The sequence below is a fragment of the Chaetura pelagica genome, unplaced genomic scaffold (genome assembly GCF_000747805.2).
Source record: "Chaetura pelagica isolate M959 unplaced genomic scaffold, ChaPel_1.0 scaffold74, whole genome shotgun sequence".
Classification (NCBI taxonomy): domain Eukaryota; kingdom Metazoa; phylum Chordata; class Aves; order Apodiformes; family Apodidae; genus Chaetura; species Chaetura pelagica.
Genome location: NW_009952982.1, coordinates 1,575,052 through 1,602,334, shown reverse-complemented (window position 1 = coordinate 1,602,334; position 27,283 = coordinate 1,575,052). Strand labels below are relative to the sequence as shown.

Here is a 27,283-nt window from a genome sequence, read left to right as displayed (position 1 = left end):
CTCCCGCCCGGGCTCGGGGCGGTACGGGCATCCCTTCGTCCGCGCGCGGGCGCGGAGAGGCTTGCTGCGGGGATCCAGCGCCTCGGCGCGGAGAGTCTGGCCCGGGAAGCAGCGGAAGGCCCTGGGTTTGCTGCGTCAAACCTTCCCCCGCCCGGACCTGGAGAGAGAGGGTGGTGGTGCGAGGGGGCTGGTGCTGCAGCGCGACAGCAGCTCGGCCCTGAGCCGAGAGCGGTGCCCCGGCCCTCGGCGGGGAGACTGCAGGAGCTGGTAGGTGCTGCTGCACTGAATACGGACCTTCTTCCTGAGGAAAAAAAGTGCCTTTTTTTTTTGTGTGTGTGACCCTAACCGTTCTGAAATGAATAAGTTAGTGGTTAAATGCAGTGTATCGATGATGTGAATAATACTTTAGCATAGATAGTAATAAGTACTTGTGGCTCAGCACCTTGGCAGCTGAAGTATGTAAACTGAGGATGTTCCAGAAGCCATATGTAACGTGAGATCTTTGCCGTCTTTGCCGAATTAAATAATCTCTTTTTTTTTAATGCCATTCTGGTGTGCTAGTTACACCGGTGCTAGTTCAGAGAGTAATTTTTACTGGCTGCTTGTCTGGTACTTGATTTTTCTACTCAATCAAATGTAGAGTTATGTACAGTTTCAAAGGATATGATTGTCTGCTTCTCCCCTGGAGTCCTGAGTGTGCTTTCTTATTGGAGAACGCAGTATCATATTGGTTTGCTGATTCTAGTTTCACAACATTCAAGCAGGTGTGTGTTCCCTAATATGCATGTCAGTATTGCCGCTTTGACTGTATTAGTGCAAATCGTGTTTGTGAACAGCTGTTATATATTTGGTGTCATAGGATGAAGAGCTCCAGTCCTTCTTGTTTCAGAGCAAATAAATAGATTTGCATCTAAGTAGAATATAAGTAGAAAAGCACATTTTAATTGCTGTGGCTGTGATTTGGGAAAAGCTATGGGAAACTTTGAAAATAGGTGACCCTTTTGGAAGGGCTTACCTGTAAGTAATTTGCAGTAGTAGACTATTGGTGGCTTTATCTGCGTAAGAGTGAGATGTCCTGTTGACCCTTATAAAAGCTGTTGAGTCTACCAACCGTTTAGGAGAATAATACCTTTTATTAGACTCCTGAATGGATTAACTTGTTTAGAGGTGACTTTTGAACCTTAACTATAGTGAAAAGTCTGTTGGGTGGAGTTCAGCCTCAGTAAGATACTTTTGTTTGGCTGGAAAGGTATACAAAAGAAGAGTTTCTGGGCTTTCATGCACTGTATACAGGCTATGCATGTGTTTAAATAAGTGACTAACTGTATGGGATTTTGAGCTCTAGTTCAGTGGGTTTTGTAGAGTAGGTTTCACTGTGTTTAGTTCTATTTAAGTATTGATATTTTCAGCAGTCTATATTGGAGTCTTAGAAAAGGTAGTAAAAAAAGCCCTGTTTAGCACAGTTTAAACAAAGTCATAAATGTAGCTCCTAGAACTAACCAATGTTCTGATTGCATCTGCTTTGCTCTTAGTCTGATATCCTTTCCATCTGTCTGTTTATTCCTACCTGTTCACCTTCCTGGTTCAAAATAACTTCCTATCTCTTGTCTCTAAAATATACTTTTTTGGATGCCTGCCAAGCCACCTGGTTCTATTCTGCGGTGCCCGGGCCCTCGGGGGGGAGACTGCAGGAGCTGGTAGGTGCTGCTGCACTGAATACGGACCTTCTTCCTGAGGAAAAAAAAGTGCCTTTTTTTTTTGTGTGTGTGACCCTAACCGTTCTGAAATGAATAAGTTAGTGGTTAAATGCAGTGTATCGATGATGTGAATAATACTTTAGCATAGATAGTAATAAGTACTTGTGGCTCAGCACCTTGGCAGCTGAAGTATGTAAACTGAGGATGTTCCAGAAGCCATATGTAACGTGAGATCTTTGCCGTCTTTGCCGAATTAAATAATCTCTTTTTTTTTAATGCCATTCTGGTGTGCTAGTTACACCGGTGCTAGTTCAGAGAGTAATTTTTACTGGCTGCTTGTCTGGTACTTGATTTTTCTACTCAATCAAATGTAGAGTTATGTACAGTTTCAAAGGATATGATTGTCTGCTTCTCCCCTGGAGTCCTGAGTGTGCTTTCTTATTGAAGAACGCAGTATCATATTGGTTTGCTGATTCTAGTTTCACAACATTCAAGCAGGTGTGTGTTCCCTAATGTGCATGTCAGTATTGCCGCTTTGACTGTATTAGTGCAAATCGTGTTTGTGAACAGCTGTTATATATTTGGTGTCATAGGATGAAGAGCTCCAGTCCTTCTTGTTTCAGAGCAAATAAATAGATTTGCATCTAAGTAGAATATAAGTAGAAAAGCACATTTTAATTGCTGTGGCTGTGATTTGGGAAAAGCTATGGGAAACTTTGAAAATAGGTGACCCTTTTGGAAGGGCTTACCTGTAAGTAATTTGCAGTAGTAGACTATTGGTGGCTTTATCTGCGTAAGAGTGAGATGTCCTGTTGACCCTTATAAAAGCTGTTGAGTCTACCAACCGTTTAGGAGAATAATACCTTTTATTAGACTCCTGAATGGATTAACTTGTTTAGAGGTGACTTTTGAACCTTAACTATAGTGAAAAGTCTGTTGGGTGGAGTTCAGCCTCAGTAAGATACTTTTGTTTGGCTGGAAAGGTATACAAAAGAAGAGTTTCTGGGCTTTCATGCACTGTATACAGGCTATGCATGTGTTTAAATAAGTGACTAACTGTATGGGATTTTGAGCTCTAGTTCAGTGGGTTTTGTAGAGTAGGTTTCACTGTGTTTAGTTCTATTTAAGTATTGATATTTTCAGCAGTCTATATTGGAGTCTTAGAAAAGGTAGTAAAAAAAGCCCTGTTTAGCACAGTTTAAACAAAGTCATAAATGTAGCTCCTAGAACTAACCAATGTTCTGATTGCATCTGCTTTGCTCTTAGTCTGATATCCTTTCCATCTGTCTGTTTATTCCTACCTGTTCACCTTCCTGGTTCAAAATAACTTCCTATCTCTTGTCTCTAAAATATACTTTTTTGGATGCCTGCCAAGCCACCTGGTTCTATTCTGTCTTCTTGAGCACATTGCACAAGTGATGTTTTATGCTGTTTTCTCGAAATTTCTTTTTTCCTGCTCAACTGATGACTTTGAATACACACGCCAGTCCTCCTCTGTATCATCTCCCAGCAAATAGATACAAGTTTTCTACTACTTGGTAGATCTTTCTCCAGAAGTTCTTTTCTACTTCCCCACTGCGTTGTAAGAAATCCCAGAAAAATTATTTGAAAAAACATTGAGAGGAGTGTCAAGTTAGAACTAAGAACTGTGTGTTAGCCACTGCATCTTGGATCTGCTGTGGATTACTCAAATCAAAACTCACTGCAAGATAACATTAAATACTTGTGGTTTGGGTTTTACGAAAAACTGTTACTTTGTGAAGGACATTGCATGACAGAGGTGCTACTATTTAAATTCTAGATTTACTGCAGTAAGTTATGTAGCATGCTACAAGTAAAATTACTTTTAAAATGTGTGCTATCTCATCACTTTGCTGCTAGCTACTCTATTTGGATTGTATTTGGTTTTAAAAGTGTGGTTTTTAATGGTGAGACAGATGTGATTTTCAGTAGAGCTGATTTGCATTCCTGTTTTGCAAATAAAACAAGTTTCAGTACTTTTTTTTTTTCTCTTAAAGGAAGAAGTAATAGGGGAAAATCTATTGCAGAAGGGAAATTTGAAAACTTGTTATTTAACATTGATAATGAAGAGGTTGAAGAAAGTAGCAAAGAAAATGTGGGTTGAGTTAGATGTGTCTGAGCTACTAGAAGTCAAGAATTTTAGCATTTCTAATTTAGTTTCTGTCTCTCTTGATAAACCTGTAGAAGAGAATTGCTGTCACTTTTACCTATAAGAACACTGTTGTAAAACAGTAATTATGTGAAAAGCTAGCATGCTTGTGTAACCCCTGAATTATTGAAGCACAGGACTGCCTAGTCTGTGTCTTATCAGATAAGATTCTGAGCATGACTTCAGTTTAGACAAATACATGAGCAATTTATTTAAAATAACTTCTTTAATTGTAAATGTCAACATTGAAAATTAGTCTCATTAATAAGATTAATTTTATCAGTGATGCTCAGATAAAATTGTTGAGCTAATCTTTGTAGCTGCCATCCCAGTGATACTAGGTCTTACTGAAAAATTAGAGTTTTATACTCACTGCACGATTTTAAGCTTATTCTGCTGTTTACTTGTTTGTGCAGCCAGGTATGTCTGACAAGATCCTAGCATCACTTTCTAGAAGTTCTGAAAACAATTGAATTAGCAGAGATCTACATCATATCTTAGGTGCCTGTTGCATATTACATGTTTGTTTGTAGTTTGAGCTGTAATTTGGATCAATATATATTAAGAAGCATAAAGCTGCCAATTTTTCTGTTGAAGCCTAATTGATAATGTTGGAAAACTTTCTCGTATGAGAGTAGATCAGTTAATGATACTAAAAGGTTGAATAGTGCACCTCTAATTTGTAGAATACAAAACCTGCATGATCATCCAAGTCAGGAGATAAACTTATCTTTCTCTCTCTTGATAGAGGTGGCCTCAGCAACATGCTGTTCCAGTGTTCACTACCTGATACAATTGAGACAGTTGCAGATGAACCACGGAAAGTTCTCCTGCGCTTATATGGTGCAATCCTGCAGATGGTGAGTTCATAGAGTGCTTTAGGAAGGGGAGGAATTCTGTAACTTAATTGCATTATCTTTGGAGGTCTTTATTTGTGATACGCTGCAAGTGTATGTTGCTTTATCCTGTTGGGAATGTACTTTAGTGGTAGTATGGTAGACTGGTAGCTTAAGGCAGCTTTCTTTATAGTTTGTTATTGTCTAGAACTTACACTCCTTTCTATACAGATCCTGACTGGCGTGTTTCAGCTGAAGGCTCATGTGCTGTCTGTTTGATCAGTAATGTTTCATTTATGTTGTTAAGTTTGGACTGCCATGTTTAAGAAAAATGATTAAAGTTTGCTTCTGTACAGTGTGTAGGACTTAGGCATAACTAGCTGCTTCATTTTAGTCTTGGTAGCATTTAAAAACCTTAGGTAAAAGTTGAAACTGTTGAACTTGTACAGTGCTCAAGTGTTGTGTTAGATCTCATGGGTAATTTTGTTGCTAGAAAAATTGATCTGTATTGTTAGAATAATAATGAAGCACAATCATCAATACTGTACAGCCATTTTGTTCCAAATAATTCTTTCCTAAATATTTCATATGCCTCTAATTGGTACAGAAGTTTAATCAGGTGTTTCTCAAACTCTTCTAATGTTACTTTTATTTTATTAGTAAAATGTAAATATCATTGAAATTTGTCAAACCTTAACAGAAGTGGTTGGCAAATTTGTTAAAAGTGTAGGAATTAAAATCAAGAATATTTTGTAAAGGCAATATTTTCTAAAGCTTACAGGCTGTTACCATAGGACTGCGCAGCAGATCTTATCTTACCTATCTCTGCTATACACTTGTTTATATTGCAGATAAATAATTGTGTTTAACTGTAAGGAAAATGGCAGCTTCATAAAATTACATTTGGATGATGGCAATTGTTTCTATTTGACTTAGAGGGTCTGGTTTTATTATCCATTCATTTGATATTTTTCAGTACTCAGTCACTTGCTTTGAACAACTTATCCAATATCTGCTGGAGAATGACTGTTTCTGAAAGTTTCAGCCCATTTGTCCTGCTTCTGCTGCCTTGACCAAACTTAATATTAAAAACCTCATTATATGCTGTCACTTAACTAGCCTTAAAGTGTTTTTTTGTTACACTCTTTGAGGTATTAACTTTCCAGTGGTAGAAAACTTAACTAGAAATATGTAAAAGATTCCAGTTTTTGAAAAAGCATGAAATGCTTGACTACACCACTGTATTTTGGTTGGGAAAGTTGAATTGTTAGACAAGAAAAGTGTGTAAAAGTTAATTAAAACTTAAATAGTCTTTCCTTCAGTTTATGAGAAACCAAAAGCAAAGTGAAAAAATAATGCTGAGAAACTTTGTTTTCAAAACCACTGCTAGGGTTGATGCTAAGATTTATTTTTTTTTTCAAATTATTAATGGCTATAATGTAATGCTGACTTAATATATAGAAGGCTTGAGTAGGAGCATGGGCTGTAAAACTGCTGTAGTGGTAGAATTTCTGTTGCCCAAGAGCTGTGAAGAAATGTTGCCTTTTATTTCAAAGGAAAAGTAAAGTAGGTTCTAAAGTTTGGTTGTACACTTCTTTCTTTTCTGTGCCCCTATCCATTGAAGAAATCAAAATAAAATTTTGGGCTCTAAAATCAGAACTAATTTGCTTTGAAAATTAAGTGTGTTCATAACTTTCTAACATTTCTACTCTTGGTGTTAAAAGATCTTTTGCGATGTCTTAATTTCCTTTATTTCCTTAGTGGCAGTGAAATGACTGCTTTTGTTGGTGCAGTTCACTAAAGGTTAAGTAAGCAGAGAAAGTCCCAAGGTAAAACTTTCAGATTGCATTGAGGTTCACAATTTTTGTCGACAAACATTTGTCTCTTCCAGCCCCTTTACCTTAAATACAAGTTAAAATATAAACAAACGTTTTAATTGGGATATTTTGAAAACCTCACTTAGAATTCTTATGAGTTCTTGGGTGGCGTAAACAGAATCTTGTAACAAGCCTGTTCAAAGTGAGTAACTTGATATTTTTTAGTAATATTGCTTAAGCTTAAAGCCCTATAGAAATTAAGGGATACTGCTTAAGTAAGTTGAGTTTTGAAACCATATGCTAAAATCATGACTCAATTACTTTATTGTATCTACCACTGGATGTTAGTGGTTACCACTTTTTTGTTTCAGCTTTTGTAGCATGTTTTAACTCCTTTCTGTTCAATTTGAAGCTCAAAACACACTTATAATACCAGCTCTTCTTATTAATTTATTGTAAATACTATAGATCTGTAACAATCTGTACTGAATTATTGTATGTACAGAAGACAAGTTTAAGTTAAAATTTTTAATCAAAGTGAAAAATAGATACCTGATACTAACTTAAGAATGAATAATACTGACACCATAATTCTTTGAGCCACCTTTTAAAGGATTTTTTTAAAGTTTGAAATAGCCCCAGTTTGCTTACTATGTCTTGGAAGACACAAATGTCAGTACATGAAACTCATCCAATATATACCATGCCAGTTGGCTAAAGCTGCCACACAGGGAAGGCTTTTTGCCTTCCTCTGTCATAGCTGATAGGTTTAAAGCAATTTTTTGGGTGCATGACTGTTCTGGGGGGAGTTGGGAGGAGATAAACTGAACTGACTCAGCCATTAATATGAATGCTTAAAAAATCAAGAACTTCTCTTGAGTATATCCTTGAGCAGAATTTTTTAAGACAAGTTTATGCTTGTGACAGATTAAAACACTAACAACATTAAAACTCAAATGTTTGAGGCACAATGCAGATATGTTCTACATTTTAAAAAAGGAAAATGTCTTACTATGCTTCACTTACTCTTGCTCCAGCTTAGTTGCTAAATTTAAGGGAGAGCATTAAACATAAAACTTCCTTGTGACAAAATATTCATAACTGTAGGCTATTAATGTTAAAACATCTGAAACAAAAGATTCTCCAACAATATGCCACTTAATGTCTAGACTTTAAGATTGGATTTTATGTGCAGATGACTGTAGTGTTTCTTTTTAAATTCAGAGCAACTAAAACTTCCCATGTTAGAAATGCTGGTAGGATTTCAACTTAAGCATCAACAAAAATTAAGGTGAATTTCAAGTTTACCCATCGAAAGGTAATTTGGAGATTCATTCCCATTTTTTTACATGTGTCAAAAAAACTTTGAACTGTGATTCACTGGGGCTCTATTGTTTTGCAACAGGCCAAAACAAAGTCTTGTATATAAATGAGGAAAACCAAACCAGTACACCTAATGTTCCTCTCTGGTCTCTGAATTCCTTATGTGAGCAGATGTAAAATCAGTACAAATGGTTGCCACAGGTCTGTGGTAAATCTTTTTCCATAACTGCCTTGCTGCCTTTTATTTTTGTTACTAAATAAAATGCAGACTGCTGTGTAACTGTAATGATCAACATCTTCTGTCATTGTTGGTGTCCATGTCTGTTTGTAGCATGGAATAACTACAAATCCCTGGCACTAGCAGACAGCTTGAAATAAATCAAGCACTTCTTATGGGGGTATATTTGTGTTGGGTGGAGTTAATGGTGTTCTGGGGGTAATGTACCACTTTAGTTGTATATGCATGTGTTCTCTGCTGCAGGCTTGCCCATGCGATCGTGCCTTGAGCACTCTGGTTTCCAGGTGACAGACACGATTCACGGTATAGTATGAGATCTCTGAAGTTGGAGCGTTCTCTATAGCTTTCATTTACTTTAGTACTGGATTTTATTGTTTAAAAATAAGGCTTAAGTAGCTCCAGCTACTTTCTGTTAATCTAAATGTTTACAGCAATAACAAAATACCAAAGCACTGTCCCTTCCTTTTCTCTGCTCCCTCATAAGAGAATGGTAACTTGAAATGAAGAGGATTAGAGATGTCTTTGTGGCTTTTGTGGGGCTTGAACTGGGCATTATTCTTCAGATGCTAGATTCTAGGATTTCAGCTAATTTAGTTTTGTTTCCTTCAGTTCTGGCAGATATCAGTGATTGACAGCAGAAATAGCTATTGCTGAATCTAAAGCTGTTCATATTCTTGTACCCTGTCTTCTGATAGCTTACAGAATTAAGAGAAGTGTCCCCTGCATAGGTTGCCTCTAACTGCTCAGGTAGTGCCTTGTAAATGTTGTAATTCCTTGGGATTTGAATTCTTAAAAATACTGCAATACTTTGATTTAGACAAATTTATAAGTCCTGAAAGCTGAGTAAACTCAGAAAAATGGAGTTGTAATGTAAGACTTAAATTCCTGGGCAGGACTAAGAGGTTTTTTTGGGAAAAAGTTGCATGTTCCTCTTCTATACAGAATTCTCCTGCCAAGCATCCTTTGGGATTTTTGATACAGAGGTCATCTTCCAGCTAAAAGAGAAATCAATTTGGAGCACTAGCAAAAAAATGAAGGAACTCCATTTTCTGTGTCAAACTGCTGGGTTTATAAACACTGTCCAGTCATCTTCTAGGCACAGATCAGATAATGTGCAATGTCTCCAATTCTAGGCTGTTATACTTGGAACTTTCTGCCTTAAAATCAATGTACATTATCACAAAGTCAACTACAGCAACTTCTGTCTCTGTGCATGTAGTTCTCCCTTACTAAAACTGTAGGGAGCATTATTAATCTGGTTTGAGAATAAACCTTCTGAGAATAAAAGAAACACAAATATTTAAAGAAATATTAACTAGGAATGGACATGTGTTCTGCATCTTTGAGAGAGTGATTAAAATACCTCCAGCAGTTGTTAAATCCTTCAATTATTTGGGTACTAAAATAGCCTTACTCCAATTGAAGTAAGTAGCATCCAGAATGGGACATAAGTTGGAGTGGAGCTATTAGAATTTATGGAAAAACTGAAGTTTTGATTGGTTTGGCCAAGAACCCAAGCTAAACATGTAGATCAAATACCTCATGGTGTGGAATGTTTCACTTTGAACCACTGTTCACATCTGTTACATAAAACTGCATCCTTTTTACTTTATTCTCCTTGATATGTACTGGAGACACTTAGTTCTAGGCTGAGTACATGGCCACTTGTCAAGACTGATCCTCTACAAGCTGCCATTTGTATTTGCAAGTTACTTACAAATGACATTGTATTCATTCTCCTCTGGACACGAATGCTCCGTGCTGAGGGAACAGAAAAGAGGAAGGCATGCTGCAGAAGTCTCCCTTTCTGATGATTCTGCAGTACATACCCCTAATTGTTTCTTTCTAATGGCACAGTAGTTGCCATTAAGTTATCTCCAACACTAATTTGAGGTGGACTCTTAGAACTGGCTAGCTCTCTATGCAGTGTGACTTCTGGAAAGTGGATGCTAGTTCAGGTTCTAGGTAGAAACCTAATCTGCTTACCTTCTGATGAACAGAACCAGCACCATTAATCAGAAAGGACTCTTGGATGGTGAGTAACTTTCTGACCAAGAAAAATCTGAAAGATGCAGAAGCGGTATTGATATAGGACATGCTTGTTCAGAGAAACCCTCTGTAAATGACTAGTATTATTGAATAGTTAATGCATTTAGCTTAAGTGAATATGTTTTGACTTCATTGATTTCCTTGAAAGGATTACAAATAGTAGTTTTCATATTGTCTTGTTTTAAACTTACGGTAGTGGAATGGAAAGTACTTGCTTGAAAGACCATTGATACATGTTAAGTATACTTCTAAAGCTTCTGAAATACTGGAACTGTATAGCTTGTGTAAATCATTTAGCTTGTTAATACAGATCTTAAGGCAGCTGGTGTTGCTTAACTGTATTCCATTGAGTTTGTATTTTCACCCTTGTTTTGGACATGGTTAGAGCTTTGGAACAGAAAGGATTGCACATGGTTCTGTGAATTAAATGGTTTTGTTCAGAAGCTGGAGATACAGGCTACCTTTGTGGGCCTCTAAAGCTAGTCTGGTTTAAAAAGTCAACTCTGATATTGCAACATAAATAGCAGCTGCAAACTGTTGAAAATTCTAAGCCAATATTTGGTTTCTGTTCTCCTTACCTTCAAGCCCTTTAAAGGACAAGGGGTTTAGCACATCTTGAATTTTAAATGTGCAGCTCTATTAAAAGCATGTGCCATTGAGGGTTCAGTTGCTGAGCCTATGGTTTGATACACTGAAGTTTCTTTATAATGACTGTTAACAACCCTAGCACAATACATGTGTGAAATTTGTTAATGCTTTGCTACTATACTGCAGTTTTAACTGAGACATCTTTAGCTAATATAGGCAGTTCATTTGAAGAAAAATTTTGGATTTACACAACCAGTGGTATACTTATGGCCCAGACAGTATACTTAAATAAGGAAATTCTAATCACAAGCAGCTTGGGATGTAAAGTAATAGGAAAAAAAGGAAATGCTTTGCAAGCTTCATAACATGCCTCTTCTAATAGTTCTTCTTAGGCTTTTCTGTACTGTTTGTAGTGTGTCTCAAGTGCTTTAGCTGCAAGAAGAACATAATCCCAAATGTCATGCAGAGGAACTAAATTTTTCTCAGTTAATATTTCTCTAAGCTTATGCATTGAAATCTTGTTTTGAAATACTGGGAAACAATAAAAACATACCTGAAAATCAGTTCTCAGACTGTTTACAGAAGTGACTTGGTCTCAGTGGCACATCCTTTTGAAAGATTTTGGAATCATTGACATAGTGTGGTGGTCAGAGGTCACATGGATACTAGTGCCGTAGCTGTCATAGATCCAAGACAGTGTTGAGACATCTAGTTAATTGCAGCTGGCACTTCTACTTCCTTTGTTCTGGTGGTTGCAGGTTAGTCATGTTAAATTCCATCTTCTCATTGTGTTTGCTTTTTCTCATTCATAGAGGTCCTGCAATAAAGGAGAGTCTGTACAGTCTCAGAAGGAAAATTACTTGCAAGTGAGTAATTAAATTTGCTTATTTCACAGAATTTTATGGATTATAGAGGTAATTATAGACCCATTAGCCTCAGCTTAGTCCTTGGGAAAGTCATGGAGTAAATCAGTCACAAGTCAATTGAAGCACATGATTGGGAAAAGCCAACAAGGATTTACCAGGGACAAATCATGCTTCACAAACCTTGTTGTCTTATACAACAAAGTAACCTGCTTGGTTAATGCAGGGTGAGTGGTGGACATTGACTACTTGGACTTCTCCAAGGCTTTTGACATGGTCCTCCAGAGCCCTCCTTCTGAAGAAACGGACTTGTTACAGCCTTGATAAGTGGTCTGTGAGGTGGGTGGGGAGCTGGCTGATGGACTGTACCCAGGGGGTGATAGTAAATCACCTCCTCAAACTGGCAACCAGTCACAAGTGGATTTTCCCCAGGAATCAATATTGGTCCCAGTGCTGTTTAACATTTTAAGTGACCTGCATGTTGGGATCAAGAGCACCCTGGTGAAGCTTGCTGATAACACCAAGATGAGTGGAGAGGTTGATATTCCAGAAGGGAGAGCCACCCTACAGGATAACCTAGACAGACTGGAGGAGTGGGCTAGCAGGAGCCTTATGAAGTTCAGTGGGGAGAAGTGTAAGGTCTTGCACTTGGGAACACATAATCCAGGAGTGCAGTTCAGACTGGGATCCACCTGGCTTGAGGGCAGCCCCGTGGAAAGGGACCTGGGAGTCTTGGTGGATAACAGGCTCAACATGAGTGAACAGTGTGCTGGAGCAGCAAACAAAGCCAACAGGATGCTGGGCTGCATCCACAAGGGCGTCACCAGCAGAGATAAAGAAGCCATCATCCCACTCTGCTTGGCACTTGTCAGACCACACCTGGAGTATTGCATTCAGTTTTGGTCCCTGCTCTACAAAAAGGATGCAGACAGGCTCGAGAGGGTCCAGACAAGGGCCACAAGGATGATCAGAGGACTAGAGGACCTGCCATACAAGGAGAGACTGAGAGAACTGGGTTTGTTCAGCCTTGAGAAAAGAAGACTTGGGAGACCTTATTACCATGTTCCAGTATTTAAAAGGTGGCTACCAAGAATATGGAGGGCTCCCTATTTACAAGTCACATGGAAAAGACAAGAGGTAATGGGCATAAGTTGCTCCTGTGGAGATTCTGATTGGACACAAGAGGTAAATTTTTCACCATGAGGACAGTCAAATACTGGAATAGTCTCCCAAGGGAAGTGATAGATTCTACCACATTGGACAGTTTGAAGTCTCAGCTTGACAGGGTGCAGAGGCATGTCGTATAAACCACAGTATTACCTGGAAAGGTTGGACTGGATGATCCTTGAGGTCCCTTCCTACCTGGCATTCTCTGATTATGGTTATATGATTCTATGACAGAGAAATGTGGTGATCCTGCTTGTTCTAAAACATTAGTTACTCTGCTGGGATTCTGAGCTGTGTTTCTAGAAGCTTTAATGAGGAAATCTACTTGCTCATAGAAGTAACATTAGAATGTGAATGCCTTTACATAGTTTGGAAATATTTAAGCATTACAACATTATTAAGAAAAATCCCTCTGGTTCTACCCTAAATGGTATCTTACAATTTCTACCACTTCTATAAATAGTTATTGTATCAGTATATATCTATTTATAGATATATAGTACTAAGGTATTTCTTTAGTAGAGGAAGATCAGTACTCTGCTTTACCTGATCCCTATTTTATAATACATTGGTGAACTGTTCTGAGTAAAGTGTGTGAAGCTTGACATAACTTCCTCTTGAACATGGAGTGTTTCTGATTAGCATTGTGCTTATATCATCCGTGTTCTGCAAACTTTACAGTTCTTGCATTTGGAACAATTTCTGCTTATGCATTGTAATGGTTACCTGAGTGTAATTTTTCATCAAGTCATATGAAAAGATGTTGGTAATTTAGATTTCTAACATGGCAGTATTTTTTCCAGTAAGGGATAGCAGTGCAGTGTGTTTACCAGATGCTTTGCTTATGAAGTACTACCATTTTTCAGCTCTGTACTCGTTTAGACAGTGAGTATGAAGAAGTACATTTTACTTATCAATTAAGTGCTGCTTTTCTCTGCTTTTGTTTTCTTTCTTCTGGGAATGCCATTTGAAACAATTCAAGCAGTTCTGTTTTTTGCTAGTGACTTAAAACTGGTTTTAAAAACTTTGTTGTTGAATTACTACTATTGAAGTTACATTGAACTCTCAGCTAGGTTTGCTGGAACAGCTTCAATCTGTTGAACTAAGACTGAATGGAAAAATGTACTGATTTGACTCCTCAGTTTTCTTTAGAGATGAAATATGAGGGTGGTTTGATTTCTTCCCTGCCCAAGCCGAGTTCTAAAGTTCTAAAAGAAAAAAATAATCCAGACCAGCCCCACCCTGGTGCTGGCAGCTCATAGAAGTTTTTCAGTACAGTAAGCAACACTTGGAACTTCAGAACTGTCTTTGTTGCCTGAAAATAGTGATTCTAAGCTGGTAGTCTGTTGGTTTTTCCTATTAATCTCATAGTGATGGTACTTCACTGTTGAATCAGTGAATTCAAGAATTCCTGGCAGAGTGTACATCTTAATTTTCTTGAGGCTAGGTAAAAATTGTAGGTAAAAATCAGAGGACTTAATGTCATCCTTAGGAGAGAAGAAAAGTCTCTGCGTAATCTTAATGTTCTGGATCACTGCCCAAAAGCATTGTAGGTGTTCAGAGCTGCCTGGTGTTTGAAAACTGACTAGAAGTGGCATAGTCTTCTGTCAGCTTTGTAGGGTCTTCCAGTAGGAATTATTTGGTTTATCTTGGTTTTGCTGTAGTTAAGGATTACTTTCTCAAGTATATTACTATTTCATGTATTTTATAGTGAGCTTTATTAAAGAAAGAATAATGCAGCAGCTTCAGTTCCAACTGAAGTATAGAAAGGCTCTTGATCTCTCCTTGCCTGAAGAGGACTTGTGTACAGGAAAATTCTTCTAAAAAGTGTCTATAATTCTTAGGTTTGAAATGAAACATTCAGCTTTAAGTATTCATTTAGGTGTGAGTCATCAAATCTTCTCCAGAAACTTGTTTTAAATACAAGTGGACATGGTTGTATCTGTTTGGAACTGGTTAAAATTGGGAGCTTCAGAGCTTAAAACAATGGGCAGTGTAAGTATATTGCAAAGTATTTGTAGGCATTGAGGCACATGCTTGGTTACAATGCTTGATCCTTTAAAAAAGCTATCAGATTAATATTTAACTGATTTCATTCAGTGTCCATGTGAAGTATGCTATAGTTTTATAATGTGCTTTAGTAGTTCATTTGCAGGTCTGAGCTTGACAGGAGTATATAGAGTGGAGACTTAGAAAAAGTCCATCAGGTTGTGTTGAGTTGTGGTAGCAGGGGAGCGGTGCCGGGAGTGACTGCTTTGAGAAGCTGCTGAAAGCTCCCCCGGCTCCAAAAAACACAGCGACTCTTCTGACTAAGGCAAAGCCCATCAGTGATAATGGATGCACCTCTGTGATTATTCAAGATTGCATTCAGGAAGGGGAAATGAACTGCTGTAAGAGCTCAGGGCTGAGGAGAGGTGAAGGTGAGAGCAATGCTGGAGCAGAGATACCAAGGTCAGTAAGGAAGGAGGGGGAGGAGGTGCCTGAGCAGAGGGTCCCCTGCGGCCCATGGAGGAACACAGTGGAGCACCCGATGAAGGACCATAGTGGAACAGATGGGGACCTGCAGTCATGGAGGACCCTGCAGCAGGGGAGGTGACTGCACCTGAAGCATGCTGTGACTCTGTGGGAAGCCCACACTGGAGCATTCCGTTCCTGAAGTCTGGAGACTCACTTCAGTGAGTCTGAAGCCTGTTCTGGAGCAGCCTGTTCCCTCCTCTTGTGGGAGGAACTCATGTTGGAAGATTCATGAGGGAGACTCCCATGGGAGGGACCTTGTGGGGAAGCAGGGAAAGACAGTGAGGAATCCTCCTCCTTGAGGAGGAAGGCAGAAAAGGTGTGACAAACTGTCTCTAAACCCCATTCCCTGTCCCTCTGTCCCACTGTGGGAAAGGAGGTAGAGAAATTGGGAGCACAATAATTTGGACCTGGGAGGAAGGGAGGGGAGGGTTGAGGTATTTCAGGTCTGGTTTTTGTCCTGTTTGCATCTGATTAGTGATAAATTGATCATGGAAGGGTCAACTTTGTTTTCTTCAAAGATCTACTTGCAGGAATCCTTGCTAAGACTCTAGAAGGAAAGGGAGCCCAGGAAAGCTGGTCAGTTTTTAAATACTACTTCCTCCAAGCCCAAGATGGGTGCATTCCTTCAAGTAAAAAAGTCGGGCGGAGGTGGTAAACAACCTGCATTAGATAAGCAAGGATCTTCTGAAGAAAGTCTTGTGGAAGAAAGAAATTTACAATTTGTGGAACTAGGGACTTTTCACCTGGGAGATGGGATGTTGTCAGGGTATGTAGGAAGGCAACAAGAAAAGCCGCGGTCCTCTTAGAACTTAAACTACCAAAGGAAGTAAAAGAGAACAAAAATAATTTCTTCAATTATATCAGTAGTAAAATTAAACAATAGGGAAAATGTAGGGCCACTGCTGAATGAGGTGGGAGCCCTGGTGACAGAGGATGCAGAGAAGACAGAGTTGCTGAATACCTTCTTTTCTTCAGTCTTTACTAAGACCAGTCCTCATAAACTTCAGAACCTGGATACAGGAGAGGAAGCCTGTAGGAGGGAAGACTCTCCACTAGTCAATGAAGAGTGGGTCAGAGATCAGTTATGTAAATTGAATGTGCACATGTCCATGGGCCCTGATGAGATGCACCCAAGAGTGTTGAGAGAGCTGGCTGATGTTACTGCCCTACCACTCTCTGTCATTTTCAAAAGATCACGGCAGACTGGAGAGGTGCCTGAGGACTGGAGGAAAGCAAATGTCACTCCAGTCTTCAAAAAGGGCAAGAAGGAAGATTCAGAAAATTACAAACCAGTCAGCCTGGTCAGTCAGCCTCCATTCCTGGAAAAAGGATGGAGTGGCTGATTTTGGAGGTTATCTCAAAACACGTAAGAGAAGAAGGCTATCAGGAGTAGTCAGCATGGATTTACCAAGGGGAAATCATGCTTGACTAATCTAATAGACTTCTGTGATGTTGTGACTAAATGGATAGATACAGGGAGACCAGTGGATAAAGTCTACCTTGACTACAAGGCTTTTGACACAGTCTCCCCTAACATCCTTGTGAGCAAGCTCAAGATATATGGGATAAAAGAACAGACAGTGAGATGGAGTAAGAACTGGCTACACAGAAAGTCCAAAGAGTGGTGATCAGTGGTGCAGAGCCCAGCTGGAGACCTGTAACTAGTGGAGTCCCTCGGGGATCAGTGCTGAATCCGGTCCTGTCCAATGTCTTTATCAATAAGCTTGATGACAGGACAGAGTATCTTCTCAGCAAGTTTGCTGATGACACAAATCTGGGAGGATTGCCTGATTCACCTGAAGGCTGTGCAGCCATTCAGCAAGATTTGGCCGGGTTGGAGAGCTGGGCAAAGAGGAACCTAATGAGATTGAACAAGAGCAAGTGCAGAGTCCTGCACCTGGGAAGGAACAACAAAATGCACCAGTACAGGACCTTGGTAGACAACAAGTTATCCATGGGACAGCAATGTGCCCTTGTAGCAAGAAGACCAGTGGTATCCTGGGGTGCATTAAGAGGAGTGTGTCCAGCAGATTGAGGGAGGTTCTCCTCCCCCTCTACTCGGCTGTGGTGAGACTTCATTTGGAGTATTGTGTCCAGTTCTGTGCTCCCCAGTTCAAGAGGGACAGGGATTTACTTGAGAGAGTCCAACAGAGGGCTACAAGGATGATTAAGGGACTGGAACACCTGCATTATGAGGAAAGGCTAAGAGACCTGGGACTTTTCGGTCTAGAGGGGAGAAGACTGAGGGAATCTGGTTAATGTCTACACAAGGGTTGGGCATCAAGAAGGCAGGGACAACGTCTTTTCACTTCTGCCTTGATATAGGACAAGTAGCAATGGATTCAAACTTGAGCACAGGAAATTCCACCTCAACATGAGGAAGAACTTGTTTACTGTGAGGGTTTCAGAGCGCTGGAACCAAATCCCCAGAGAGGTTGTGGAGTCTCACTCTCGGAGACTTTCAAGACCTGTATGCCTTTCTGAGTGATTGGCCCTTGTTTTGGTCCTTCTCTGGCAGGGGGGTTGGACTTGTCCAATCCCTACCATTCTGTGATTCCTTTCCCCAAATGGAGTCTGTTTTGCCCCTGACCCTAACTGGTAAGTGAACCCTCCCCATCTTTGTCTCGACCTGCAAGCTTTTACTTGGATTTTCTTCTCCCCATCCCACAGTGGGGAGAAGGGTGAATGAGTGGCTGCGTGGTTCTTTGTTTTCAGGGCCTAAGCTATGACACAGGTTATTATGAAGCCTTTGTGCCTGAGATGCATAGATGATAATATTCCAGAGCTCTCATTGGACTTGTTCTCAAGTGACCACCCTGTTACAGTAGAGGAACTTCTTTTGGTGCTCTTAAGCTTCTTTGTCTTTCAAAGAGTCAGGCACCAGAGCCCTTAAACTTGAATATACATATATACTGCTGCTTTTAGATATTTGCCTGAAGCAATTAGTCTTGAAGCAGATCTTTGGAGAGAGATGTAGCCTTCCTTGTTAACACTGCTGACGGAGGTTTACAGACTTATAGCTGTCTGAAGATTCTAGGTTTTAAAGTATGTCTTAAAGCACTAGGGGTAGGCAGACATGTGACAGAAGTAGTCCAGAAGTACAGCTTTGAGTAACTGGAAATTTCACTACTTCTGGTTTTCACTTCTGATGCAGTAAGGGACATCTTAATGAAGAACGTTTCTCTGGCATTTGCTGTTATCAAAGTATCATGAGTTGATGTTTCAGTAAGGTGTGAAAACAAGGAACTGACATTTTAATAGGAATTGGACTTCGTAAATGCTCTATTGGTGTACCAGGTAAAGACAAATTTAATATTGGCTAATAACGGAGTAGACGTTCAGTAACCTGTTTCTAATTTGCTTTTTGGGGCTTGTCATTAGGCTTCAGAACTGAACTGAGAAGTTCAGATCTGTAGTGATGAGGGCATGTGAAATGACTAAAAATACGTGCGTTTGGTGCATTTGTTGAGTTTGGAGGAGGTGAGATGGAAAAACGGTGGAGGACATGGATGCAATACATTCATATGCAAATCATCTTAAACTCTGAATTTATATTCTTGATGACTTACTTTTTATTGAATTTAAAGCTTCAGAACATATTTACATGAGTCTTTCCTACATTTCAATATAAAATGCTATAATTTTTTGAGAAGACACTAGAATAATGTCAGGCCAGTAATAAGAATGGAACTGCCTGGAGTATATTCAGGGTTGAACTTGTGTAGGAAAAGTTGTTTAGTGTGTGAGACTGCAATGATTTACAGTAATGCAAAATATTCCTAGTCCAAAATTAAGAGCACAAAATTAATAAAGCTCTCATTCTTATGCTTTTTAGGGTCATGGGTCAGACTTTCATGCTCAAAAGCAGGCGGAGGCTTAGAAGGCCTCTAGGATTTGACTACAGCTGGTTTCTGGTTAACAGAATTGCTAGAAGTAATGATGTATACTGTGGCTTTTGTGTTTACTTACAGCTAATCTTAGCCACCAAGTAAGCTATACTTCAGTGATTTTTTACTGTGTTTCAGACTTATTTCATATTTCTGTTACTTTTTTAACATTCATATTAACCTGTCTGCTTATGATTTCTATGGACTGAGTTTACTGATGTAAAGAAAATCTTGAAGAAAAGTTGTTGAAACTTAATGTATATTTGGAGGTAGAAAAAGAAGAATGCTTATATACACACTATGCTCTGTAGCAGGGGTTAAAATTATTCCTTCTATAAAAAAAAGTTAAGATCTAAAATGTGCTGAACAGAAGCAAATCCTAAGGTGTTCTAAATGAAAAGCTGGTTTGTTTGCTCACTTAGTGTCCTTTTGTGAGACAGTGTTCAAAAGTGTGTTAAAATAGCCAAGGATAATATTTATAGATACTGTACTGTGCTTCAGTAGGATAAATTCCTTCAAGAAATGAATGTGCAGAGTTCCCACAGGTTAGGGAGGAGAGGTTTTTGGCTTTTGCATAGTTCTCCTTTGACCTGGCTCACCAACAGTACCTGTAAGTACTTCCCTGGCTTTAAACTTGAAAGCAAAATATTTATATAGCTCCTATACTAGCTATGAGTTGTTATTAGTCAAGAAACTGTATTAAGTAAAATATTGTTGTCTTTTTAAAGCTAGAATTTCTCTCTTAGTAGCAATTTAGCTATGATACACAACTAAATTCATTTCTGTGCAAGTACCAGCTAATACTTGGTTTATTTTATATATATATATATGTTTTTAGGGGCCAGAAGCCATGGTTCTGGAAAGTGTTATGTTTGCCATTCTTGCAGAGAGAGCTCTTGGTCCAAAACTGTATGGAATCTTTCCACAAGGACGATTGGAGGAATTCATTCCTGTAAGTTGTTCTGTTCATGATTAGGTAGTGGGCTGCTGGTAGCTGTTTTGATCATGATAAGGCCTCTGGACTGCCTAGAAGAGCATGGATGTTGGGATGGAATACTTGGCAACCTGAACTAATTGCTAGCTGTACTTTGATACAGTTACAGTGGGTGTTGGAGAGCCCTATTGTACCTCTTGCCAGAGAGAGATGGATCTAAAAACTCTTCAGCCATAGCAGAGACTAAGAAATAAAGATAAAAAGCATGTTAGATACTGAACACTGTACTGGAAGCTATGGAGTATCATTTTCCTTTAGCAGCAACAAGAGCAGATTATTTGATGTTATTAAATATTTATACCTAATCTGCTTTGAAGATGTTCTTCATGTGAGATGTGATATTCCTCAGGTCTTGATCTAGAAGAAAAGGTACTACATCTGAAGTAAACTAGGCTGGCTAACTCTGCTTTTATGATGACAGCACTTTTGTAAGTTCATTTGGGATAAAAAAAGTATACTGCTTGAGCACTACGCTGATATTCTATACTGTACTACATAAAGACTAGTGTTAGTGCTTGTAATTAATTGCAAAAGCATGATTAATTCAATTAACTGTATCTTAAGAATACTATATTTTATTACAGAGCAGGAAACTGACTACTGAAGAACTAAGCTTACCTGACATATCTGCTGAAATAGCTGAGAAGATGGCTAGATTTCATGGCATGAAAATGCCATTTAATAAAGAACCTAAGTGGCTTTTTGGAACAATGGAAAAGTAAGTTATGCAATACTTCAAAGTATGCAAAAAAGGTGACCTGTTGTAATTTGATAATCAGATCATTCTTCCTGAGTGTCTGAGAGTACAAGCTCTCACTGTATACAGAAACTGTTTCACAGTTACTTGAGTAAGCTAAATTACCTTGAAGAACACTAATATTTTCTTAAACTTTTTAAAAACTTTCTTGGGTGTAGTTTAAGTGATGTCTTAGTATGGGAAGACAAATATACTTACTGTCACAAATGCTGTACTATTGTTTCTATTTTTAACAGATACCTAAATCAAGTGCTGAGGATTAAATTTACCAGGGAGTCCAGAACTAGAACACTGAACAAACTCCTCAGTTACAATCTCCCACAGGAAATGAAAAATCTACGGTAGGGTAATTTTCTCTACCACTGTTTTCCAGTTTTCAGTTTCAGTTTGAAATTGTAAGCTTGTTCAAACATGTTATACAGTATAATACCTTATATTAATTTTATTTTACAAATTGCAAGTTGTTTTTGGTTCTGTAACCAGAGTCTTGTATGACTACAAATTGATATGATCAGTTGCTTATCAGTGAGGTCTGACTCTGCTGTCCTCGTCTTGGACTCCTAATTGAGAAAATGGTCTTGATAGAAATGAATAGTATCATAAAACCATTCAGGCTGGAAAAGACCCTTGGGATCACTGAGTCCAACCATCATCCCTACTCTACAAAGTTCTCCACTAAACCATATCCACTAAGACCACATCCAAATGACCCTTAAACACATCTAGGGATGGTGACTTAACCACCTCCCTGGGCAGCCTATTCCAGTGTCTAACCACTCTTTCTGTGAAAAAAAAATTCCTATTGTCCAGTCTAAACCTCCCCTATTGCAGCTTGAAACTATTCCCTCTTGTTCTGTCACTAACTACCTGTGAGAAGAGACCAGCACCAACCTCTCTATAATGACATTTCAGGTGGTTGTAGAGACTGTTGAGATCTCCCCTCAGCCTCCTCTTTCAGACTAAACAGTATTAAACTAGTACTTCAAACTCTTAAAACAAAATCCATGATTTATTTGGAAGTGGAACTGAACTTAGTGATTTGTTACTTATAAGATCCTATATTGCTGTTTTCTAGAGCAATCCTTGAAGCTACTTCCTCACCAGTTGTATTTTGTCACAATGACTGCCAAGAAGGTAGGCTGCTAATATTTCATTACCTTATTCAATGATACAATAATAAGCCTTTTCTGGTCACTTTTTTCTGAGAGGTAGTCCTGTTATCGAGGTACAGCAGCTGAACTGAAGCAGCAGCCTGTGTACTCCTAGTGTGCAACAGTTGCAAAACAAAGTGCATTGATTTCAGCAATCCTTTGGGCTAATTAAGAGAACATCTTGTATCATAACTGGATTAAGCCAAATATGTACACATGCTCTCTTAGTACAAGTCAGTTGATGATGGTAACCTTGGGTGTTTAAAGATCATACCTTTCTTAGCTGTCTGATTAGTCCTTTTAAAGAAAGATATTGTAAAAGTACAATGAAGGGTGAAAATTGAGACTATGGTAGGTTTGACTCAGCAGTTCTATCCACCTGTTTTTAGTGCACATGCTCTCTAGGAGTCATAGAGGGAATAACATTTTTTCTGAGCCAGTTCTCTAAAGAGATTAAAAGGCAGCAGGGTTGAAGGTGATGGATATGTTCTGTTTGTGCTTGCAGTTACCTTTAGGTGGGTAAGCTGAATTGAGCTGGAAAGTTGCTAAGGTCAGACCATGTATGTGGGGCTGTTTTGTTCTCAGGAGTCCCAGTCTCAGTAGTTAAGGCTGAGGAATTGGCCTGGAGGATATGTGTGTAAGGATAAGCAGCATTAGAGGAAGAGGTCACTGATCTGAGCTCTGAAGAGCTAGCTCAGTAGTGGTGTAGTTGAAGATCTCATTGCTGGTGTGCCAAGGTGTTGTACCAGAGAAGTCAGAGCATGGGGGCAAGATTTGGAACCTAAATTTTCAAAGTGAGGATGGAGAAGGCAAAATACTGTGCTTGTTCCTCTGTTGCAAGGGTATGGCATAGAGATGTACCTGTGGAGAGGGGACTAACTTGAATAAATTTGAACTACTCTAAACTTATTTACTAATTGACACTTGATAGAGGCAGGCTTGATGTCTTTCAGATGAATTATTGTGACAAAGTGAATTGAAAACCAGATAAAGCAATCTCCCTGTTATAAAGGAGAAGACTGAGCTTTGCTATAGGTACTGGTTGTGCCACATAGTAGAATAGCAAAGTCATTGGTCTGTGGCATTCAGGCTGCTGAAAAGTAATTCCCATCCCAAGTGTTGTGTGGTCAACAATAATCCTATGCAGATGTGAGAGATAGTTTAGAAGTCAAACTGTGGAAAGAAACAATTCAGCAAGGGCTGCTAAGGCTGACAGCGTCACCTGGTTAGCTGTATGCTAAACACTGGAGAAGCAGGACCATTGGGAGAAAAATCTACCTCTGCCTGTACAGAAGAAAACTTTCTCACTTTCAGCTTTACAAGGTTTATACAATATTTTTCAACTTTCAATGAACTGATGCATAGTGCAATTTGGCTTTTCCCATCATTCTTCTGTACAGATGTAAGGGATAACTGGGATTATTTGAACAATGTTTCTGAAGATAGAGTATTGCTTTTCTGTAACTTCCCTGGGACCTTACTGAACATCCTGTGTTACCTTAAAATTTTCAGGTAATGTTTTGCTTCTGGAAGGCAGAGAGAATTCAGAAAACCAAAAGCTGATGCTCATTGACTTTGAATACAGCAGCGCAGGAAGGTGTTTCACTTTCTGCATGCTACAGTGAGAGCAAGTAATGCACTGCTAACTTCCTGTGTGTTAGTAATAAACAGCAAACATAAGAGTAAAAATAGCTCTGGTCCTGATGGCATCAAGTATAGGCATACGGCAGAGTTGGAGTGGCTTGGTGGTCCACTCTAGTGGCTTTGTGCTAGCATGTTAAAATTTCTTTCTAGTGGGGAGATGAGGAGAATGTTAGATTGTATGGGTACATTCATACATAGGGCAGGTTTGCTTCTGCTTTTTTTCTTTGGTCCTTTCAAATTACTTCCTCATCTGTGCAGATGAGTAATCCTGCTTTTTTTGGTACATGGTTACAGAAAATGCTTTCTGTCCTTAACCTCAGTCATCTAGTACTGCTGTTTAAGAGTGATCTAGGTGTGTGGAGTCATTTGCATCATAAAACTTTAGCATAGCTGGAACATAATTGAACCCTGAATTCCAATAATGTAAAAGTGGGGTATGTTACATACTTTGAGTATGACTGTGACCTCTTTGCCTGCAATAATGCTAACATTAGAAATGCGTCTGACTTTGTGCTGAGATTTAGTGCATCCTAAAGTATCTTAACTATCTACTTGGTAGCAAAGTCTAGTATTTTCATGTAGCTGGTAGCTTTCACTTTTAACTGCCCATCTTTACTAATTGATTTTAATAACTTGCACAAAAGCAGTATTCTAGAAAACAATTCACTACCTCCTTTAGCAAAACTGCAGTAAGTTCTAGGTAGCTATATGCTTTAAAACTTGATTTTAGGTTTGTTTAAGCAAGAACATATTGCTAGTATGCAAATATTGAGGTACTTGGTCTTTATCACTTTTTCAGAGGATTTGACATTGGAAATCACTTCTGTGAATGGATGTATGATTACACATATGAGAAGTACCCATTCTTCAAAGCTAGTGTTCTTAAATACCCTTCGAAGAAGCAACAGGTAGGTAGATAAGACATGAAATTCCAGTGTCTGCAGTCTTCAAATCTTCACTCTTTTTTTTCAATTCTGTTTTGGAATTATTTTCCCAAGATCTTTCCTCCATGACTTCTTTAAATACAGCATTTTATGTAATCCTGACTAGCCTTAAAAAAATAAATCGTAGAAACCTCATAATAGCTATTCAGCTAAAGCACCATGCACCAATGTAGATTAGGGGTTGACCTGCTAGAAAGCAGCCCCATGGAGAAGGACCTTGGGGTGCTGGTGGACAACAAGTTACCCATGAGACAGCAATGTGCCTTTGTGGCCAAGAGACCCAATAGTATCCTGGGATGCATTAAGAGCAGTGTGATCAGCAGGTCGAGGGGGGGATCTCCTCCCCCTCTACTCTGCCCTAGTAAGACCATATCTGGAGTATTGTGTCCAGTTTGGGCTCCCTTGTTCAAGAGAGACCAGGGATATGCTGGAAAGAGCCCAATGGAGGGCTACAGAGATGATTAAGGGACTGGAACATCTCTCACACGAGGAAGGGCTGAGAGACCTGAGGCTGTTTAGTTTTGAGAAGAGAAGACTAAGAGGGGACTTTAATAATGTCTATAAATATATGAAGGTTGTATGTCAAGAATGGACCAGTCTCTTTTCAGTGGTGCCCTGTGATAGGACAAGGGGAAACAGCACCAAGTTACAAGACTGGAAGTTCTACCTCAACATGAAGAAAAACTTCTGTACTGTGAGGGTGATGGAGCACTGGAACAGGCTGCCCAGAGAGGTTGTGGATTCTTCTTCTCTGTAGACTTTCAAGACCCATCTGGACACATGCCTGTATGATCTGCCCTAGGTGTTCCTGCTGCAGCAGGACTTGATCTTCAGAGGTCCCTTCCAACCCCTATGATTCTTTGATCCTCAGATTCAGGATAGAATATTTACTAGATGCCATGTAGCTCCTTGACTGAAATCCAGTAGTTGTTGGTTGCAGATGTGAAGTTAGTTGGCAGTAGCAAAATATTGTATGTTGTCATATTGCGGCTTTTCTTAAACTAGGCTTCCAAGCCATTAGTAGAACCACCATTAATATTAAAGTTAACTCCAGTACTGTCAATGTTTGGAAAAAATAAATGAAACTTACTAGAAAGCCTGACTAGTTCTGAAAGAAGTACGTATGCGTGGAGATTAACTGGAGTTGTAACTTGTTTACTTGTCTCCTAGCTTCACTTTATCTCCAGTTACCTGTCTGCATTCCATGATTGCTTTGAAAGTCTGAGCAATGAAGAGAAGTTAAAACTAGAAGAAGAAGTGTTAACAGAAGTTAACAGGTAAGTTGTCTTTCACAACTTTATCTTGATACTTCTACTATGGTACCTATACTTCTATACTTAACTGGGTGGAGAAACATCAGCCAAGAGAGATTCTAAACCATTTATATGTGATAAAGAAGAATCTGTCCATTGTAACCTTTAGTTATGTGGTATACACTATTAGTGGAGTAAGCAAAATACTAGTTCATGGGTAACCTAATGGATTTATTTTTATAATGTCATACTTGATGAAAAGGTGTGGACATCCCCAACTAGGAAATACTATTCTAACAGGATATTCAGATAATGTTTTGTGACTTAGCTGAGTATGACAATAAACATAGCCTTTTAATTTCAGATTTGCCCTTGCATCACATTTCTTCTGGGGTCTGTGGTCTATTATACAAGCAAAGATCTCATCCATTGAGTTTGGTTATCTGGTAAGTTATTAAATTGTAGTTTGATGTAACTAAAGCTATATACTCCAAGTAACCTGTAGTGCATTATCAGAAAGTAAATGAAATGGCCTCTCACAGCAACTGGTATCTTCTAGGTGAAGTAAATATTTTTAAAATAGATTAATTCCTAGTTTGTGCTCTATACAGAAGAAGGTAAAGAAATCTAACATTGTAAAAACATCACAAATTCATCACATTGTTATGTGAGACTAGCCTTATGTTTCTGGCCTCTCAGTGGGATGTGTTGCAGTGAAGTGCTCTTCTGCAATAAGCTCATGTGCAAAAGGAAAGCTAGCATGCAGCAAGTGTGAATTTAGAAATTAAGTAGTCAACACATGTAACAACACATTAATATTATATTCAGTGTGCAGCAATATTTATGGTGGGTCATTTGCTATACTTGAGAAACAGGTCAGTTTAACTCTTGATAGATGCCTAGTGTACTACAAAGTGATGTAACTTTCAGGTACACTGAATATTCTGCAGGAAGTGTTGCAGAAGCCATCCTTTTTAGTTCCTGTTTTTCTGACATGCTGGCAGCAGCTAATACTGTTACAGTTTAAATAAGATTGGAGGCCAGAACACACCTCTAGAAAGATTATCCTTCCCAAATAGAGCTAATTAAGGCATTGTGGTGATGGATTATGAAGGTAGCACAGTCATTATGCTTCCCCATACCAAATAAGAAAACTCAGCTGTGTTTACTATATTTGTTGCTGAATGTCCCTTATTTCTCCAGGAATATGCGTTATCCAGATTTGATGCATACTTTGATCAGAAGAAGAAGCTGAAGGTGTGAATGTGGGAGGAGTGACCTGTTGGTTAGTGTAAGAAGAGGGCAGCTGGACAGAACTTTGCTGTGCTTAGGCTACTGTATTTCTAATTAAGTTCTCACTGAATTCTGGTTCCTTGAAACAGATGTAC

General features: G+C 39.0%; 1 protein-coding gene across 1 annotated transcript in view; it reads left to right on the top strand.

Annotated features, from left to right (window-relative positions):
• The window catches only part of CHKA (choline kinase alpha), a 41,815-nt gene extending 14,657 nt beyond the window's left edge, over positions 1-27,158 (top strand). The window contains exons 3-14 of the mRNA XM_009996445.1: positions 4,284-4,287; positions 4,581-4,727; positions 11,531-11,584; positions 19,991-20,104; positions 20,731-20,864; positions 21,140-21,244; positions 21,979-22,037; positions 23,567-23,651; positions 24,498-24,606; positions 25,813-25,919; positions 26,260-26,341; positions 27,099-27,158. Coding sequence (XP_009994747.1) covers positions 4,284-4,287; positions 4,581-4,727; positions 11,531-11,584; positions 19,991-20,104; positions 20,731-20,864; positions 21,140-21,244; positions 21,979-22,037; positions 23,567-23,651; positions 24,498-24,606; positions 25,813-25,919; positions 26,260-26,341; positions 27,099-27,158 — 1,060 coding nt within the window. The remainder of the gene's footprint in view (positions 1-4,283; positions 4,288-4,580; positions 4,728-11,530; positions 11,585-19,990; positions 20,105-20,730; positions 20,865-21,139; positions 21,245-21,978; positions 22,038-23,566; positions 23,652-24,497; positions 24,607-25,812; positions 25,920-26,259; positions 26,342-27,098) is intronic.
• The last annotated feature ends 125 nt before the right edge of the window (positions 27,159-27,283 follow it).